The sequence below is a fragment of the Athene cunicularia genome, assembly GCF_003259725.1.
Source record: "Athene cunicularia isolate RWA chromosome 2 unlocalized genomic scaffold, athCun1 chr2_part1, whole genome shotgun sequence".
NCBI classification, from domain to species: domain Eukaryota; kingdom Metazoa; phylum Chordata; class Aves; order Strigiformes; family Strigidae; genus Athene; species Athene cunicularia.
In genome coordinates, this window is record NW_020799095.1 from 57,706,098 (window position 1) to 57,726,113 (window position 20,016).

The following is a 20,016-nucleotide window of genomic DNA, read 5'->3' on the forward strand; positions in this document are numbered from 1 at the left end:
ATGATAGGACACCTGAATGGGTGCCTGATTATAAATACTGCTTGTGATGCGCTCAGCACTTTTGCGCAAGCTTCATTTTTATTATCCCTTTACGACGGACATACTGTTCCCTTCAAACAACAACCAGGAGAAGGGAGGTGAGGTCAGCAGAGCAGCTGAGTACTCTGTTCCCAGGCATTGCTGCTAGGTCTGCTCTTTGGCAAAGAGGGGCAGGGAGGGAACTGGCTTTTATAAATCAGTGCATAATCCACAGTTGTCATGTATTCTAAAATCAAAATATTCTCAAATTCAAGTTTATCTACAGAGCTTTTACACAGATGGCAGAAGCTAAGCAGATTTGATAATGATTTCACTCTTCAGATTTCCAAGTCCAGTGCTATTATTTGAATAGTGACAGAAATCAGAGCAAATCCTAATGCCAGATTTACCTAGTCTGGGACCTCCCAAGAGTTCGGACATGTTTGTAATGGGGTGTGGTTAGTTCAGGCTGATCTGTTTTCTGTGAAGTGAGGTTTATAACCCTGTTCTTTTGCCAGTTCTAGGAGGAAGCTGGGCAGAGGGGAGGCCTGTTCTGACACATACATATTGAAGAAGCAGAGAGCCTGAACAGGAAAATAGTTTGTTTCAGGGATGGGTCACCACAGGCTCATGAAAGAGTAAAAACCAAACTTTTCCAAGCAAGATTAGATATGCCAAAATATCACAGGAGGAGCTGCTGGTGGAATAGTTCCAGCCCAGCTGGAAATACTGGAAATCACAGTAAGAAAACCAAGATTAATTCCAAAAATCTTCTTCCTGATTTTACTCCCAGTGGAATTGATTTCATGATTTGCAAAGCCAGGGGAGATGGACAGAATGGAAGGCATGATTGAGTATTCAGCGTTGTTACCCAGTGTCTGGAACATATTTAGGAGTTGTTCCTTCAGGGTACATTCCCACTCACAACTTGTAGCCTAGAGAGGTCTTGAAGTAGGAGCTGTCCTCTTCTCTGTACAGCACTGAGCTCAACAGGTCCCAGCTCTGTGATTAGGGCTTCTGAGTACTGCAGTCACAATTGTAGTTAATAAGGAACTGTGCTCAGATACTATTATGAAGTAAAGGGTTAAAACTGAATTTGAAAATAAAGAGTGCAGGGTGGAGTAGAATAATCTGTATCTCTGTCGTCACAACAGAAGAGGATTCTTTCCATTTAAAATATCAGAAATACAATTCAGCATGTGTCAGTTTTTCAGTAAGGCGTTTCTTTCAAGTTTGTTTTTGGAGGTCACTGTGTTCTTGCTTTGTCTTTCACCCTCTTCTCCCTTCCCTGCTTCCTTACATGTCATTTTGCTGATCACAGGAGCCGGTGCTGATTTTGTCATGCTTGGAGGAATGTTTGCAGGCCATGACCAGTGTGCTGGAGAGATTATGGAAAAGAATGGCAAGAAAGTGAAACTCTTCTATGGAATGAGCTCTGAAACAGCCATGAAGAAGCATGCAGGAGGGGTTGCTGAATACAGGTATGAATTCTACACAGGAGCAATTGAAGTGAGCCAGCCATCTGGTAACTTCTGGAATGGGGTTGTGCAAAAGGCATCTGTTGGAAACAGGCCCATGCCTCTACTCCTGTTTAGGAAGCTGTTACCAATGCTTGCAGCAGGAGGTCTGAGGGAGGGGTGACATCAAGGGGGAGACAGGGAGAAGGAGCTGGAGGTGGCTAGCTAAAGGCAACTGTGTTCACATGATTGTGGCCCGTGCGGTGTGCTGTCACTGCAGCACAAGCTGCATGGTCTGGGAAGTCATTCAACACTGTTATGACCTACGAGTTTCTCGGGACGCCTATGAATTGAATGCTGGAACATGGCATACCAAGCTGCAGTTTCTGGCCCTCTGCTTGTTCAGGTTGGATGTCCTGGTGATGTATGGGCTCCTGGCTGGTCCGCATGCTCCCTTCTATTTGCAAAAAGTGGGCACCTGGTGGATCAGCAAAGCCCAGCTGGGGTTTCCCCAGTATAAAGTTGAGTTACAGTTGTAACACTAATGAGGGCCCAGGACCTCCAAAGCACTCTTAGTCACAGGCGGTAGCTCCAGGACTCCTTCCTGCACTTGTTGGGCAATCTTAGGCAGCAGAATCCTGCTGTACAGATTTTCCACCCCTTTGTAGCTAACAGAGTGCCAGAGTAGCCCCAAATCATGCAGCATGTGGGAGCTTGGATTTTGAGCTAAAATCATCAGGGGAGAGGAAAGAAAGATGGGGCCTGCGAAGGAATCTCTTGCCCGTTGCTATTTTGCTCTGGAAAGTGCTGAGAATTTTATTGAAAAAGTGGATGGCTTCAGAAAACCTCTGTGCCTTTTCTCTTATGAGTGGCAGGTGTACTCACTGTCCTTACACAATGTGGTTCTTGCATACTTTCTTAGAGAATGTTTTCTGTCTTGCAGTATACACTGGTTTATTGAGGGGTACCTTTTGATTCCTCTCTTCTGCTGGGGTAGATTCAGGCCCTGATCCCATCTGGTAAATTGCTGTTTGTAAGAGTCTCAGAGCCAGTGACCTTACCAACTGTTCCAGTCATTCAGGATTGATGGGTTTTGCTGGCCTTGTCTGCTACAACTACTACAACATGTGGGTCTTTCCCACCGTGTCCAGCTGCTACCGTGGACAAGAGTTGCAGCACTGTGAAGGTGACAGTGCAGAATATAAAGCACAATGGGATCCACAAAACAAAATGGAATTCATACCTGGACACACAGGCATGCTGATAGGACCATGACAATCCAAGACATCATGTTAGGTAGAAAGCATCTTTGATCCCACCTGCTGTCTTCCACCTCGAGATTGGCTCTTGTGGTGGTTTTTGTCTGCCACTTCTGAAGAGTTAAAAGGCACCATAAAAATGTGCACTAGTTCACCTAGCACTTTGCAAAATGGTAAGGCACAGCCTACTTCAGAGCATTTACACCTGTCTCCTTTGGCCTAAATCACAGAATCATTTGGGCTGGAAGGGACCTTTAAAGGTCATCTAGTCAAAACCCCTGTGGCGAGGAGGGACATCTGCAACTAGATCAGGTTGCTCAGAGCCTCATCCAACCTGACCTTGAATGTTTCCAGGGATGGGGCATCTACCACCTCTCTGGGCAACCTCTTCCAGTGTTTAACCACCCTCATTGTAAGAAATTTCTTCCTTGTATCTAGCCTGAATCTACCCTCTTTTAGTTTAAAACCATGACCCCTTGTCCTATTGCAGCAGACCCTGCTAAAAAGTTTGTCCCCATCTTTCTTATAAACCCCCTTTAAGTATTGAAAGGCTGAAATAAGGTCTCCCAGGAGCCTTCTGTTCTCCAGGCTGAACAACCCCAATTCTCAGTCTTTCTTCACAGGGGAGGTGTCCAGCCCTCTGATTATCTTTGTGGCCTCCAACAGGTCCATATCTTTCTTGTGCTGAGGACCCCAGAGCTGGACACAGCATCCATGGGGGTCTCACCAGAGCAGAGCAGAGGGACTGAGTCCTCTCCCTCAGCCTGCTGGCCACACTTCTCTTGATGCAGCCCAGGATACACTTGGCCTTTTGGGCTGCAAGCACACACTGCAGGCTCATGCCCAGCTTCTCATCCACCAGTACCCCCACATCCTACTCTGCAGGGCTGCTCTCAATCCCTGCATCCCCAAGCCTGTATTATATTGGGGGTTGCCCCGAGCCAGGTGCAAGACCTTGCACTTGGCCATGTTAAGCCTCATGAGGTTCACATGGGCCCACTGCTCGAGCTTGTCCAGGTCTCTCTGGATGCCATCCCCTCCCTCAGGCGTGTCAGCTGCACCACTCAGCTTGGTGATGTCTGCAAACTGGCTGAGGGTGCACTCAATTTCACTGTCTGTGTCACTGATGAAGATGCTAATTATGAGCTTCTAGACTGCAATAATAATGGAGACTAAGGAAGGCTAGTGGTAGACATTGTACAGGAGAGACCTGGAGACAAATGAAGTCATTAGCTTTCCTGGTCTGGCAGAAAACCCAGGCTCATTAAAAGAGAAGCTTATGTGAAAAATGGGGAAACAGAAAGCTTGTGCATGCTGCACTTACCTGATAGTCTGGTCTGTGGCTACTAGACACAGTCTAGTTCTTCTAAGGAAGACTTCTGAAGAGACAAAAATCAGTTGGATATAGGGATGAGAGATGATAGTAAAGTAAAGAGTTTTCCAAGGGCAAAAAAGCTTGTGATGAGTTTTGGGAAGTTCCAAGGGCATTGGTTTTTGCAGGGGGGAAAAAAAAAAAAAAAAAGGTATTTCTTAACAAGGAAAAATACCCAGTGAATACTGTAGTTTGAGGAGAACATGTATTTCTGCATCTAATTGGATGAGAAGGGGACTGGGATACCTTTACTTTCTGCCTGAGGAGGACATACATGTTTTTCTTGAGTGGATCATACCCTTCCTCCTTTACCTGAGCCCGTGTACTGTATCAGACTTTACCTGAGCCGTGTTCTGGGGCTGAGATCAGAAGCTAGTGAGCAATGTACAAGGGATTTTTTTAAAAATCTCATATGGGGCTGCCTGTGTACCAGTTAAAAGCACTGCTGTCTGCAGGATATCTGGCTATGCTGAGGACAACTTACGGGAGCAAACCACGTGACTGGCTTTCCACCTGGTTAACCTGCAAGGCCCTTATGGCACTGCATGTTCAGTGTGGTTTGGCTTTCAAGCACAACTGTTTATCTGCAGAAGAAAGAGCTACACAAGAGTCCATCTGCATCCGAGACAAGCTGGAATGATGCATCAGGAGGATGCGCGGCATACCTCTGAGCTTTGATTCACTCTGGGTTCGTATGTCAGTTCCCAGAAGCAGTGTGCAGTTTGGGGGCACTTTTGTCCCCCAGTGTATCTTGGTTATCATCAAAGCCTCTGAACAAATGGGCTGAGTGGACAGCGCTAGTAATTATCTGCTAATTTAAAAGGGGGAGCTGCCAGTTACACCAAGGTACTGGCAACCTTTTATCTGAATGACAGTAACTTCCCGTGCTTTGCTACCGTGTGTTTATGTCAGCAGGAGTGTGGGGAAGGCCTGATGATGGTCAGGCCTGTAGTCATTGCGTCAGACAGCTCCCCCAGAGATCACAGAGCAGCCCAAGCATGCTGCATGGATCTCAGTACAGTGTAGTCATTTAGGGCTTGGCCACCACAGAGCTCGTGAAAGTTGCAGGAAAAGTTTGAGGAAGCATGCTGTACCAGTGGGCCAAAGGACTAAGGCAGCTGTTAAATTCTGTTCTACCTAGTTAGGTGTGAGCTGGCCACAAAATTTACTGCCATCAGGAGAATTAATTGACACTGGTCCCCCTTAAAAATGACATAAAGTGCAAGTATTAGGTCTTATAGGAGTAAAGGATGTACAGAAGGGCACTGTATTTGGCTCAGTCTAGATAGACCTTTTCAATTCCTTATAGGCAATACTACATAAATTTTGCTTGATCCATAGCTGTATTTTAATTTGCATCCTGATTTAGAGTCCCCTGGGGATCAAGTTCTGAAACTTTCTTAGCAACAAGGGAATAGAAGCACCATCTGAAATTTTTAATCCCTGTTGAGATATTGCCACTGATTTTGTACCACTGGTAGGTTACATAGAAGGAGGCCCCCAGTCTGCTGCTAGGTACAACAGCTCCACACATGAAATCTGTAAGCCTTGGCTGTTAACTCTGAAGGAGCCAATTCTTGCTCACATTGCAGCCGTGACACAGAGCTGGCTACCTATACCAACCTCGATTTTGGTCTTGCTTGGCCTGTCCCAGCACGAGTGTCACTGGTTTAAAAATAGCAGCTGTTAGTTATGCAGCACTGTAAATGTGCTGGACATTGAAGGGATGATTGGAAATGGCAAGGCTTTGCTTTGAATTACTCTGATAAGAAAAGTTACAGGAAGTTTAGTCACCTACTAATTTAGCTTATGGCAAACTTGAACCAAAAGTTCTCGTTCTAAATCAGCATTTAAAATGCTGGATACCCCAAACAAGCCAAGTCAGTGGGGCCTCTTTACATGCATTTAAAAAGCCCAGCTGTAAGTCTGTGTCAGTGACCACAATATGCTGTTTTGTCTTTAAAAGAGCCTGAGCACTCACAGTGTTTTATGCAAGCAGTGAAGAGCTCAGTGTGCTCAGCCCCTTCAGAATTGGTCTGCTTGTCACTTAACTTCATCTTCTCAAAATTACACATTTTGGCTGGAGAGCCAGAGCCTCCAGCAAACAGTTAAATGAAAATTGACACATAAGGTGAGATGGCTGTAGCAGGGAATAACGTTATGACAGTAATTGTTATTGTAATGAATATGTCAAGTTGATCTCATTTAATTTTGTGGGAAATCTGTCTACCCAGTTTCATTACTTTTATGTCATTTACATTTTGGTTTATTTCTACATTTTTTACTTCCTTCCATGAGAAGCATGGATCAGAGCTGGCAATTTCTGAATGGCAATTATTAAGTTTCTTTTATGGGACAAAAGAAGTAAGGCAAGCGGGAACAGAGACCACACGCAGTATTGTTCAGTTAGAGCCAATTTGCTTTTGTTAACCCTTTTGAGATTTCACAGGTTGTGTGTGAACGCTGCAGTTCTGCTCTGGTTAGTCAGCAATTCACAGCTGCTCCTGAGCTGGGTTTTGGCACTTTATACTAACTTTAGGGTGGAATTTGTGCCATGGAAACGGAACAGCACCAGCACCAGCATCTGGCTGCTACTTTTCTGTGTCCCAGATGATAGCCTGGAAGACCTGCCCTCAGTTCCTGCCATTTCTTAAATGCTCCACTCATAGGGTTTATCCTGACCCATGTTTTGCTGGGCTGACAGAGCACCATCACATGTGCTTCACCTCATCCACCCTGCCAGGATTCCCACCCCCCGTGAGCATCCTTCCATGCCAGCAGCAGGCTTCAGCTGGCCGGGAGTTACAGGGCACACACCACAGATTGGGCCCTGTGCAAAAGGTCTAAAGCAGAGTTCTCCCTTTCTAGTTGCCATTTAGTGGCTAGCGAGAGATCGAGTCTCTGCTGAGAGCATCTGAGCACACCTTTCCCAGCTGTTGGGAGTCCCAATTGCTTGGTCTTCACCTTTCTTTTCTGACAAAGGGTTAGTTTTGGGTTGTCATTCTGGGAGAGATGTCAGAGCTGAAAATCCCTCAGCAGTTCCTGCTGACTTGCGTATGCAGCTCTCTGCCAAGTGCGGCAGCTTCTGTGACACCCCTTGTAATCCACGCATGGCCTCTGCGCAGGCATTTGTTGCTGGCAAAACAGTCTCAGCTTGGGGATTTTTTACTTAGTTTCATTTATTGCCAACTAACACAAATCTCTAATCGCTGTTGGGAAATTAAACAAACACATAAGTAAACACCTTTCCTCCGCCTTTTCCAGACTCCACTTAAGCCAGACACCTCAGTTCGCCCTGCCATGTCTCAGCTCCCCTCTACTTTCACCACAAGGTCACACTCAGTCTGTCCCAGCTACTTCTGTGAGGAAAGAGGTAGCACAGAACGTTGTGGTCATGGGTGTAATGGTTTCTGTCTGCCACTCCTCCTCACTGTGCCTGCTCCACTGTGGGTTGTCCACAGACCTCAGTCCCTTTGTGGCTGACCCTGCTCTGGCATGGGTCACCCGGGGACTACAGTCCCCTTGGGAGTGCACACCTGTGGCACAAGCACCTCCTTTCAAGAGTATATCTCCAGCTGCATGTCTCCCCAAGCATGTCGAGGTGTGTCTCCTCTCCCAGTGGCTCCTGCTGTTTCTTAAATACACTTGAGCGGAGGTGTCATGTGCTTCCCTGATGGGCTGAAGTTTCAGTGGTTGACACCATTTTCAGAGCCAGGTGGGACCATCTGGTGTGAAGCAGATCATGGCCTTCTCCCACACAGGTCACACCAGCAGCCCTTGCTACCCAAACTCAACCATCTGTGCCCAACACAGCACCTACATGTGTAATCGTTGGGTGCTCATGTAAATTATCTGGGTGCTCATGCATCAGCAAATTGGGTGCTCATGCATGTACTAACAGGGTGCTTGGTTGTAAATTATTTGGGCATGCATGAACCAATTGGATGCTTTTGCATAAATTAATTATGTATTCATGCATTAATTAGTTGGGCACTCATGCATTAATTTATTCAGTGCTCGTGCATGAACTAATTTGTGTGACGTCACACAAGAATGCAGCAAACCCAAGCAATTCATGGCCTGTATGACATTGCTCGCCTCTGCAGGGTACGTATCAAAGAACTCTGGATGTTAATCCATTTGAACTCTTTCAACATCATCACAGTCTTAATGTACATCAGTTATATACTACTCCCTGTGGACCAGACAGCAGGGATTAATACTGTAATGGTACACTTACTAAAATGTCACTCCTCCACCCTGAGCACCATATTAAAGGGGCTGTCATCATGGTTTGGTTATGTACCTATCAGAACCCACCTCTGGCTCACACCACAGCGGTTAATAGTGCAACAAGGTGTCCGTACACTTAATAAAATTCCACCCACTCTCCCATGGGAACCAGATGACAAGATTCATCAGCACGCTCTGGGCAACGTGTTATATGTGTTAAAAACTCTACCCCTTTCCCTTGGGGACTAGAGTATTGGGGTTAACGCTAATACAGCCTGAATCTATACTCATCACAAACTTAACTGCCTCATCCCCGTGGACAAGTCTACAGAGGTTAGTATTACAACAATCTGAGCAGATGCTTTTTACAAAGTACACACTTTATAATGAGTATATATTCAAACTGTTGGGACTTTCTTGGTTATGTGTTTTACAGAAACAAACTCCACCCCTCACCCCTATGGACCCCTATCAGGGTTAACATCATCATCATCTGAATACTTGGCACAAATTTTAGGACAAAACAACCAACCAAGAACATAATGGTAGTTAGGTTATTCACTGTGCTTTAGCATAAAAGCGTGTGATAAAGATCATAGAAGCAAAAACTACCACCACTGTTGAAGGTACTAATAGGGTCGTGAGGTCAGTGGCTGCAGGTCTTCATTTACATCCAAAATGGTGGGAGGTGGGGCAGTGAACAGTGCTCACATGCAGCAGCGTGGGCATTTCCCCATTTGGGGAGTAAGCTGACACACCAAAGAGCTTGGCTGTGTTGGGGCTTGCTCCACAGCCATAACAACATTGGCTGAGCTCTGACCTTTTTGTTGCACTTGCAGTTCCTTCACTTGCAGCTCTAGCTTTCTGTCCCACTTCCATCCCACTTCTGTCCCACTCCTCCTTTTCCTTCTGGTATTCCCAGCATGTACGGTGGGAGCATGGAGAATTTTCAGCCCTTCTTGACACTTTTTTCAACGATGGGCGTAATACTGGACTCTTGGCATTTTCTGTGGAGCTCATCTCACACCTCTCTTCCAGCATGCTTCTCCCAGTACGATATCTATAGGTTACTCCTTGATCGACAGGACATCCTACCAGCTTATCAGCTGATACTAGAGAAACAGTAGCAACTGTCCATCCATCAGAACTTTGAGGCTGTGACGTTAGGTGTTCACCACTTTTGTAGGTTTTGGTCTCCAAAGCCAAAAGTGGCATCCTACAAGCTCCAGCTTCCTAACAAACACCACCATAGCCACTGCAGGGGCATCTCCCAGGGGCAGTGGCTGTAAATGTCCCACATTTCTGTAATTTTGCTGTGAAAAAAGGCTGGCCAAGTGTTCATGCTTTTGGGAGCAGTGTTCCCATCTCAGCAGGTCTGTTGAACCACTGTAACTGGGGCTGTGTTTGTTTGCAGTCAGCTCTCTGCTATCAACACTATCTTGCATCCCACATGATGCGCAAACATCAATTAAGAGGGTACTCACGTTTGAACTTAATGGGGCATTCATGCATAAATCAATTGGATTCTCATGCATGAACTGAACGGGCAGTCATGTGTGAATGCAGTAAGCCCTGCATTTCTTGCCCAATACAGCATGCAGAACTCTTCAGGTGGCAGGATCTGGTAGGTAAAATTGGCACTGATTTCCCCAAATCCCAGACATGCACTGTCTCTCAGAATCTCATGGGAGGCTCTGTGGAGGCAGAGCTGAACCTCCTGATTTTGAATGGAAGAGGTGGGCATGGCCGAAAACCAAGCTGCAGAGTGGTAACATGACTACTTCTGTGTCGTTCTGTGGGCCAGGCCTTCTCTTTCTGCTGGCACTGGAGCTGAAAATAAAAGCCAGTGAACTCTCAGCAGTGCAGGCCCTACAGCGCATCACTGCGCCCCATGCAGTCTGCTAGATGGCAGTGGTACATTGGTTTTCCATTGGCCACTTATTACAGCATTTATTTAAGAGTTTCAAGAAAGAATCAATTACTCATCAGATGTAGGGAGATTAATCATGGGTCCTTATTCACATGGCATATTAACACTTCTCCTTTATTGTCTCCCTAGGGCTTTGACCTCGATTTTAAACTAACAAAGTGAAATATAGCCAGGCTCATGCTGAAGTACCTCCACATAGCCACTGTTCCTGTTGTTAATGATTTGCAAATGGAGCCTCCAAACAGGCATGCTCTTTCTTTCTTGCAGTATCCCCTAGACAACTTGTTTAAGGGAGAAGTAAATAAAGCCTCATTTACAACAATGACAGATCCCTGCCGTGATTTCTGCTTCCATTTTGTAGGAGAAAAGGAGAGCAATCCCCTCTCCCCTCTGCATTTCTCTTAGACCCCCTTCTCAAGGCCCACCTCTCCAAAGGAGCTAGCCTGCCGTGCAGAACAAGCTTGCTTTAAAGCCTAGCGAGATCAGCTGGTGATGGGGAAACTCCACTGCAGGAGGAATTGCTGAGCATGAGGCTGGAGAAAGCTGAAGGGGAAGGAGTGAAAGTTACTTGCCTGGCTTCTTCCATCGAGTAACTCTTCAGATGTGCTTTTGGGAACAGTGCAGTCTGTGCTGGCATGCACCCTTACTTGACAGTATTCACAGCACTGCTATTTTTTCTGGCCCTTTTGCCTGGCTCTGAACTATGCTAGCTCCCCCTTTAGCTTCAGGGGACAGCTCTGCAGAGGGTTTCTGTGACAGGTTTCCCACTCCATCTCTGTGGGCTCTCGAGAATCAGGCTGGTAGGAGACAGCTGAGCAGTTCCATCTGCGTCTGGTCAGTGACATGGGACACAGCCCAGGGACTGTGAAGTCTTTGTAGAGCTGTGCTGAGTCGTGCCCGCTGAGCACCAGCTCCAACATTTCTGTAAGCTGCCTGAGCCTGGCCATTCCTTATATTTAAAGCTTGCAGCTCTCAAGGTCAAATTTACCTTTCAATAAACCGGAAAGTTTCACTTGCTTGTACGCAGATGGTGCAGGGGAGGAAGGGGCAGAGCTGTAAATATACTCATGTAATATTGGGGTACCTAAAAGATTTATCTGCTTCTAGTTCCCAGTATTGGTGTTGACTGGAGTTGAGGCATTTCAGTGGTTCAGAGCACCAAGTAGCAACAGGCAAGCAAGCAGTATAGCTGGGGGAATGTGTGTAAACTGCAGCATGTGGAGTATTAAGCTCCACATTGCTCCAGTAAACACACTGTTATGTTTTGCATCTAGACATAAATGCAGCAACCGATCTCTTCTCCAGGGCTTCGGAGGGCAGAACTGTGGAGGTACCATACAGAGGGGACGTGGAACTCACCATCCTGGATATCCTCGGAGGGCTGCGCTCCACCTGCACCTACGTGGGAGCTGCCAAACTCAAGGAACTGAGCAGGAGAACAACATTTATCCGGGTCACGCAGCAGCACAGCCAGGTCTTCTCTTAGCCCAGGACTGGGGGGGGCTGGAGAGAGAGGGGTGGGGGAGAGGAGCAGGAAGGGTAGCTGGTTTGATTTGCTTTCTCCATGTTGTCTTAGTGGCAAACTCTCCTCTCTCTCAGAATGGCAGCAACATAGCCATTGGAGGGGCTATGTCTGGGGTTTGAGTGGGGAAGGTCGTACTATTAATGCAGTGCCATTTGTTCAAAATGCAATAGCCTCATCTTTTATTGTTGTGCCTATGTTATTTTTTAATCAACATTTCTTCACCTCTTTTTCTCCTCCTCTGATAAATAGCTGCTGAAACCTCAATTAACAAGGAATAGGCTTGTACAGGCAGGGCTGTTAACGCCTGCACACATACACACTTGCTGTTTTTTAAGACTGGCCTGTCAGCTACCGCCACTTCTGGCAGTTCACCCTCCAAACATTGCAGGCTGGGAGATAAAAAGATACAAGGAATTGCGTGGAGAAATCACCATTCAAATTCTCTTAATCTTTGTCCTGGCAAAAGAATGGATGTTTGTGGTGTGGCTGCCAGCCTGCAGAATGTTAGTTAGAGGTGGATGGTGGATGAGGCCAGGCTACTGGTGACTTCCTACTGTGATGTTAAAAATGCCAGATCTCTCTCACTCTCAGTTCACAGGGCTGGTACTGCTGTTCTTACTTAAATCTCCTTATTTAGTGAACTTGCCTCTTCAGAGAAGTTGGCGTTGAATGTAGCAAACCCGTGCTGTCCCCCCTGCCCCCATCTGCAGAGACTGTTCAGGAGAAAACGTCTCAGATCTTGCCTGCTTTTTTGTGCATGCAGTTACTGAATTACCTGGGTTCCTGCTTTGCCTGCTGTCTGTGAACAGATTTTTAAGACACTGAAACTCGGCAACAGTAATCCCCTCCAAGGGGGGGCATTTCTCTGCTGCCCTCCCTGTTCTCTTGCCTCTTCATATCCATTTAGCAAAGGTGTACAGATGCCGTGCTGTGCATTGTATGTGGCCAGGGGAATGAGGCTGGAGGGATCAAATTCACTTTTGGTTATTTGGTACCACTCCTTTGCAGTGCTCGACACCATAAAAAGCAAAAGAGAGCTTTCAGCAGAATAACCCAATCCCAAGACACTGGTAGGCTGAGAGTGGAGTTAAAACATTTGCTCTAAAGGCAGTAATGAATGTTTAAGACTCTGGGTAACACTTTAATAAAGTGTAATGGCCCACTAATTAATTGATAAATCACAATGAAATTTCTTTGAAAATACACATTGCATCCACATGAATCCCACAGTAGCTCGTTATGATAAACGATGTAAAAGTGAGCTCCAATGAATTAATAATGCTTGGCCACTTACTTTTAAAGTGCTGCTGAGATCGCAATACAGCTAATGTTACTTCAGTACTTCAGAGTCTTACTTTCCCCTTGTGTAGATACCTGTGGAAAGAGGCAGGCTTCCTTTGAAAAGCAAAACAGCGAGCTGTAGGAAGAGGCATAATAAAGAGATTAACTCCAGAATTAAACTCCTGTGCTTGACTGCTCAGAAAGCCATGCACAAGGATTGGTACAGCTGACCATGCTGAGGAGCAAGTCTAAGCCACAAGCTGATCCCTGGTGATTTTGAAGTGTGTTGTGCACATTAGAAAAAGCACAGAATGTCTTCTAAATAGCCTGGTATTTTAAATGGCTTCCATTTAACATGCAGGACAAAATTCTTTCTTGTGGTATGACCCCTTCATCTGCTCTGGAGGTGAGTAAGGGCCTTAATGTGAGCACAGGTTATGCTTGTGCTGGCTTTAAAGACCATTTGTCCTGGCCACATACCATAAAGGAACCTGCACACAGGTGCAAGCAGGCCCTGGGAATAAAGGACCTGATCTCTCTTCAAGCCTCCAGCCAGAAAGCATCACGTTAAGAAGACACTGAGCTTCTTTACAGCAAACCCTACTTTGGGCCACATACTGCCCAGAGTACGGGCAGTATTACTGCTCCGCATTGCTACGGCTGTAGGGGGTCACTGGTCCTTTATGTTCGCCATGTGAAGGGCAGGGCCACATGAGCAGGTGAACACCTCCAGCAGGAGTGGGGTCAGACCGCTGCAGCGCAGCCCTGACCACAGGGCTGTCTCCACACTCGTGCCTTCATATGTGGGAAGCACAGCAGTCTGCTGGTCTCACGCCTACTCTCGCTAGCGCTTTTCTACTTTTTTTAGCTACATTTCTAAATGGAATTTAAGAAATACATATACATATAAATATATATATTTGTAAACATTTTTTAAAAGCTCATAGGCACGCTGAACAGAGCAGCTTCATGACATGTCTTCAGAACAGTTTCTTTCCCAAAGGGCAGGTGCTGGGGGCAAAAAGCGGGGTGGCTTCTCCACAGGCGTGGCAGTGTGAGGCCTTGGCCCCAGGCAGGCACCACACTTACATGGCCAGCCTGGCCCGGGGCCGAGGTGCCACACACAGCCAACCTACCACTGACTGACCAGTGACTAATAGGGAAGGCTGGCGATAGGCAAATCTTAAGTTGTCCCTGGAATTTTCCAGGCTGTAAAGGACATAGATGCTAAGAATGGTTACTGACAAAGCTTCAAAGCTTTGACTTAAGAGTATTTGGTTTTCCAAATAGCAGCTCCTACCATCATTTTGATAAGCAACATGTTCTCTTTCTATTTGATTTTTCTCCTTCTCTCTCCAAAGTGAGTGGGAGAGAGAAATTGGCTGCAGAAAGGCTGAACTGGTGGCTAAACTGGGTGTTAAAGGAGGCTTAAGCTCGTCTTTTTTTCCATTTTGTAGCATGTCTGCATCTCACCCAAAGTTATATGTGAGTTTTGTTCAGGGATGATCCTTGGCTCTGTCAGCGCTCACCATTCACACAGTAAGTGTCTAGCTTTCAGGCTGCAAAATGGAAAAAAAGAGGAACTTGAGCCCTTCTGTAACACCTAGGCCTGTGCTCCAGTAGTTGCCCTAATCTTCGCTCAGCCCCAGGTCCTGTGCCACTCTGGCAGGGAACTGGGCTCTGAGGGTGCTGAGGGCACGCTGTGCCTGGTGGGGTCCCAAGCAGAGACCACAACCACTGACAAACACCTTGTGCCGTTTGTGGATCTACCTCACCTGCACATGTAACCAGGTTCTCCGTTACTTGGTGCCCTTCTGTGGGACGCGTCATTGGAAAGCACATCGTGTCGGGTGATTGTGCATGACCTGGGCTCCTTTAACCCCACCACCCAACGCCACCCTGTCCAGCGGGCTGCCGTGCTTGCGACTGCCTGTGCTGTAGGCCAAGTTCATGCCTGCTTCCCCCAGCCAGGCAGCTGTTGAGCACCCAAGAGCAATGCTGAGAGCAATGCTGACGTTTGGCTCCCTGGGCTGGCTCCGCAAGTCACTTGAGTTTAACACACCAAAGACCTACAAGCAGGGATGCTGATAAATCATAATGTTACATCATTAAAGGACTCCCTGCTGAGCACGTCCATCTCTGGCTTCTTGAAACACAGGGACACCCAAAACACCCCCCACTGCTCCCAGCTGTATTCTGGAGTTGCCTTGCTGCAGCACGTTGTGCGGGCTGGGCTGGCTGTCCCTCCTGCTCTGGTGGCCTGGCTTAGCGGAGCTCTACGGGGTGAGGGAGGCCTTGGCACAGCAGCAGACTTGCTCACACCCCAGCGGCTGCATGCTGGCTGCGAGGAGTGCACGTGTAGCCCCCCTCGCAGGCATGAGGCCTGCCTGTGACAGGAGCAGGCCTTGAGCCAGCATCCTTCTGGATGCAGGACCAGCCACCTGCGTCTCCGCTCTCTGAAAAAAAGTGCAGGTGCCCGGGGGTTGCTCACTGGCTCACCCCCATCGGCCATGGGGCAGAGGCTTCAGCTGTGCTCTGCCCTGCAGCTGTCTTCTCACCTTAGGGCATGGCTGGGGGTGAGCGTAGGATGGGGCCACGCTGTAAATGTAAATGGGTTGTAAGCAGGGGCAGGAGGAGCCTTTGCTTACATTTGGAGGAGCCTTTCCAGCACAAAGCGTGCCTATGCGTGTCTTTCAGCTAGTCAGTAGTGGGGGGAGGAAGGATGGGGGTGAGCAAGAAACACAGCAGCAATTAGCTTGCTCCACTGTGCTGCGACAGGGGCTGGTGTTTTTCAGTTGTGGACATAAGGAGAGTTTGAAGCATTTTCTGGACCAAGCACTCCCTGGTTTATACTCGTCGAGCTCCACTGTCTTGAACAGACTTGCTGCTACAGCTTCCTGCCCGTGTCCATCACCGCCTCCACCCCGGGGATGTTGGTTTTTAGTTGCTAATATCAGTTTTATACCAAAAGGTCTTTGTGGGAGCCAGGAGGGCTTTTGTGACCAGTGCCAGGTTTGACCTTGTTTATGTAGAATGGGGGAAAAAAAAAAGCTGAGGCCCAAGAGCAGCAGTTTGCCTTCTGCAGCGGCCAGAGCCAGCAGGCAGGAGAGGGCAGGTCCCTTCCCTGCCCACTGGGAGCTGCCCAGGAGCAGAGTGGCCAAAGCTCATCTGGGTTAGATGCTGGCACAGCTCTGCGCCCTTGAACACAGCATGGATACTCCCGCAGCCTTTGCTTTGCCTGTGGTTGTTCAGCTGTTTAAGCGAGCCCTCCCCAGCATTTACTTGACACAATGTTTACTGGTTGAAGTTTTCATTCACAAATAAGTAATTCATAGTCCAAAACTCCTTGGTGTTGCCTGCGATAACTGTGAAGCGCTTCTGCATAATCGGCCAAAAAAGGGCTGATGAGGTTCCATGTTCTCCTGCCCCACTCGGCCCTGCTGTGGTGGCGATGCCGAGTGCTGCCTCCCCTCCCCTGTGGCAACCGCGCGTGCGCGACGACTCCAGCGCAGCTGGCACCGGCCTTTAACGTGTTCAGAAGCTGTAAATGGAAAAGTTTTTGTTATGCAATAAAGAGCTTCACTCTGATGGTCTGGAGAGGGTTTTATGGCTACGGATGGGTAGGTGCGCGTTTCTGCATTGTCGCGAGTAAAAGCCAACGCTCTCAAATGTGTTGCCGAGGGGGGGAAATTAAATTGGGCAAATTACTTCCCTAGGAAAGCTCTCTCCCATTCAGTCATAACTCATAAAAACAAAACACGTATTTGCAATTGGCACTGTTATTTTATTAGTACGAGTATACTGAAACAATAAACTTGTACTGGTATACAGACAATTTCTTTAAAACAATTTTGTTCAAATTTTGAATCAAACATTGTTTTATTATAATAATGAAATAATTTCTACCTAGAAAACCTGCAAGCACCATCAAAGAAAGGGACCATAAAATTCAATAAACAGACGCGAGTGTATCCTACAAATAGACACACCACCATTAGAAAATAGAATATGAATTCTTCCATTTTTTTTAATATTTGTTTTAAAAAAGCTAGTGCAAGTACAATATTTTACACTGGAATTACAGAGAGTATGCACGCATATGGAAAAAAGTTCTCCTGTCACAATAAAAGCTCTTAACTATGTCTGTATGCACTTAAAATCTTCTCCTCTTTTCAATAAGGTGCAAAACGTTATTCCCTCCCTATTTCTCCTTTGTACTGGCCATGTCAGCTCGATTTCTCCCCAACACAAAGCTGCGATATCCCTTTTACTGGGCCTACACTAGGAACTACACTGGAAGTGTTATTTGCAACAACCCTCACTAGTAATACCAGACGAATTAAAAAACAAAACAAAACAAAACAAAAAGACCTTAAAAACTACTGCTGTAGAATGGCTAAACTTTACCCCAGCACGGCCAAGCGCCGCCGCTGGCTGCCGGGAGCGGTGACATAGCTAGTACAAAATGATTTTCAGTAGCTCACCCGAACTGAAAAAGGTTGGGAAATTCCCCCTCCCCCCCTTTTGTAACACTGTGAAAAGAACAGTGTTCAACAAGTTAATATATTATTCCAACAAAACATAAAAAAAAAGAGCAAATACATACATTAGTGAGTTTCAACATTAGCTGACTGTCGTGAAGAGTCGTATCTACGCCTTAACAGATTAGTAACTTTGCTAGGAAGCCAGCCCGATGGCCAGGCAGCAAACACAGACTGAGCCACCCGCAGCCACCCCTGGCTCGTTTCTGCCCTCAGCTACACGGATCCAAACCCGACTGACTTGGACAGGAGTTCTCAGAGTGTGTTCAAAGGGAGAGTAGGTGGGTCCTGGATTTTTAAAGCAAATGCCAGGGCGGGATCCCCTCGCCGGCTGGTGTGAAGGGGCAGAGTAACGCTGCCCAGGGAGCCGGCGGTCCCACACCGGCTCCGTGCCGGCCGAGGACCTGGGCCCTGAAGTTTCTGCTCGTCAGCAATCCCGAAGTACAGCCACGACAGCTTCAATGAGTGACTAACGCTCGCGGCAAACAACACTTCCAATGCATACCTACTGCGTGGTCAAGGGAAAGGGCACAGGAGCTTTGACTGCTCAAAATAGAAACGAACAAAAAAGAAACAAGCTTGGATGAAGCCTCCATAAAATCCTCAGTGGAAGACTTGAGTCCTTTCAGCTAACGACAAGAAAAAAACTACAGAAACCTTAGAGACTGTTATTGTATAAATACTACCTGTTGGCTGAATGCACTTCATTGTAACACAGCTGGGGCTGGTTTTCTGAGCGCCTGTGGAGTCACTTGGACAGGGGGAGTCTTTCTGCCCCGTGTGCCTGCGGGAGCCAAAGCTTGAGTTACCTCCAGGGAGGGGGACGGGGGCAGCCTGAAACTTCACCCGCTTTGCCCTGCCGCTGGCTCCCAGCTGCCCAGCTCAATCTTTGGACAGGAAAAGGACCCTCTCTCTCAGAAACTGCCTCAGGATCCTCTCCTTTTGGCTTCTGAAAAACACTGGTCTCGCCATCGGCCAAGACCATGACTGGAAACGTGCTCTGTGTGATGAAATGCTCCCCGGGGGATCTGAAAGCAGAGGTGGGGGAGAGGGGGCAGCGACAGGGGCTGGAAGGCAGGGGCGCCTCGGGCATCGCTCTGCTGCTGGCGCTGGGCTAGGATCCCTTGTTATAAGCACTTCTTGCTCAGGGTTATACTCTTTGGGTTTCGTCTGGAACAGGAAGTGCTGAAAAAACGTGGAACAGCATCCCAGAGAGAGGAAAAAACGGGACCGAAAGGCTTGAGGCGGGAACTAAGCAGGAACTAAGCAGGTCGCGCTCAGTCGGCAGCGGCTCTCCACCCCAGGGCGGCTGCGGCGTTGCCGGCCCCAGCCCCGGTAGCGCCCCGACACTGGGGCCGGCCTGGCCCTGCCTGCGAAGGTCATGGCCGGGCCCTCCCTCAAATCTGGCCCTGCCCTGCGGGCTGCCAGGGGCTCCCTCGGCACAGGGAGGACAGACTTAAAGCCAAAACACAGCTGGAGAGTGAGACTCTAGTTTTGCACAGTAGCCACCCTTTGAAGTGCCCAATAGCTGCACTCGAGAATTGCTGCTCCAAGGTAAGTTTTCAGCACAGGAATAAACAGTGTGAAGCATGACTCCATTCCCCAGAAATGGGACCCATGTAATACGAACAGAAAATTAAGCACAGTTGTTCTTTAAGAGCCTTTTAAGTAATAATTCTTCCTGGCCAAAGCCAATACAAATCAGATCATCTAGACATGACATTTTCTATATACAAAAAACATGTAACTTTCAACCTTTCTCTGCTTTTGTATTTAAAAACTTTTTTTTTTTTTTTTTACAAACAAGGTATGAAACTCACTGTTCAAACAGAGCCATCTCTTTTTCAAACACTGAATGAATCATTCCAACATTCATTTTTCTTTTGTGCAATTTTTAAAACATTACCTGTACTCCTCAATGTGAGTGCTTCAAAAAAAGTTTCTATTTTTAATAAGCTTCTCAAATTAGGTTTACATCAAAAAATATTCCCACAAGGTATAGTGCTACAAGAAAAGATCCTATCAGTAAAGGTAACACATCTGAAGCGAGGTCGTCTATGTAAAAGAAATTGAACTCTGGAGTAGAGGTGTGCAACGCGTTTGGAATTTCCCTATCGACACAAAGCAAGGCTGTCTTCAGGACAGGGAATCAAGTGGACATGTAGGCATACGTGTAAAAAAAAATCACACATATTTATTTGTGTGCAAACAGACACTTCTGTCTGGGGGGTGTGTGTGCACGTACGCTTATCTGCATCAACTAATTCTCATTTTGCTATGTATTTCAGGATTTGGGGGAGCAGGAGGGTTGGATAAACCAGACGAAAGGAAATTGCTGCCTGCACTCTAGTGGTGCGTTCATCCTCTTTGCTTTTCACATCAGCACCGGCCAGAGCCCAG

The 20,016-nt window shown here is 47.2% G+C and overlaps 1 protein-coding gene across 1 annotated transcript in view; it reads left to right on the plus strand.

The window, feature by feature from the left end:
- Positions 1–19,800, plus strand: part of GMPR (guanosine monophosphate reductase) — a 42,519-nt gene extending 22,719 nt beyond the window's left edge. Inside the window, exons 7-8 of the mRNA XM_026841367.1 lie at positions 1,340–1,499; positions 11,575–19,800. Coding sequence (XP_026697168.1) covers positions 1,340–1,499; positions 11,575–11,755 — 341 coding nt within the window. The 3' untranslated portion in view covers positions 11,756–19,800. The remainder of the gene's footprint in view (positions 1–1,339; positions 1,500–11,574) is intronic.
- Positions 19,801–20,016: the final 216 nt, after the last annotated feature.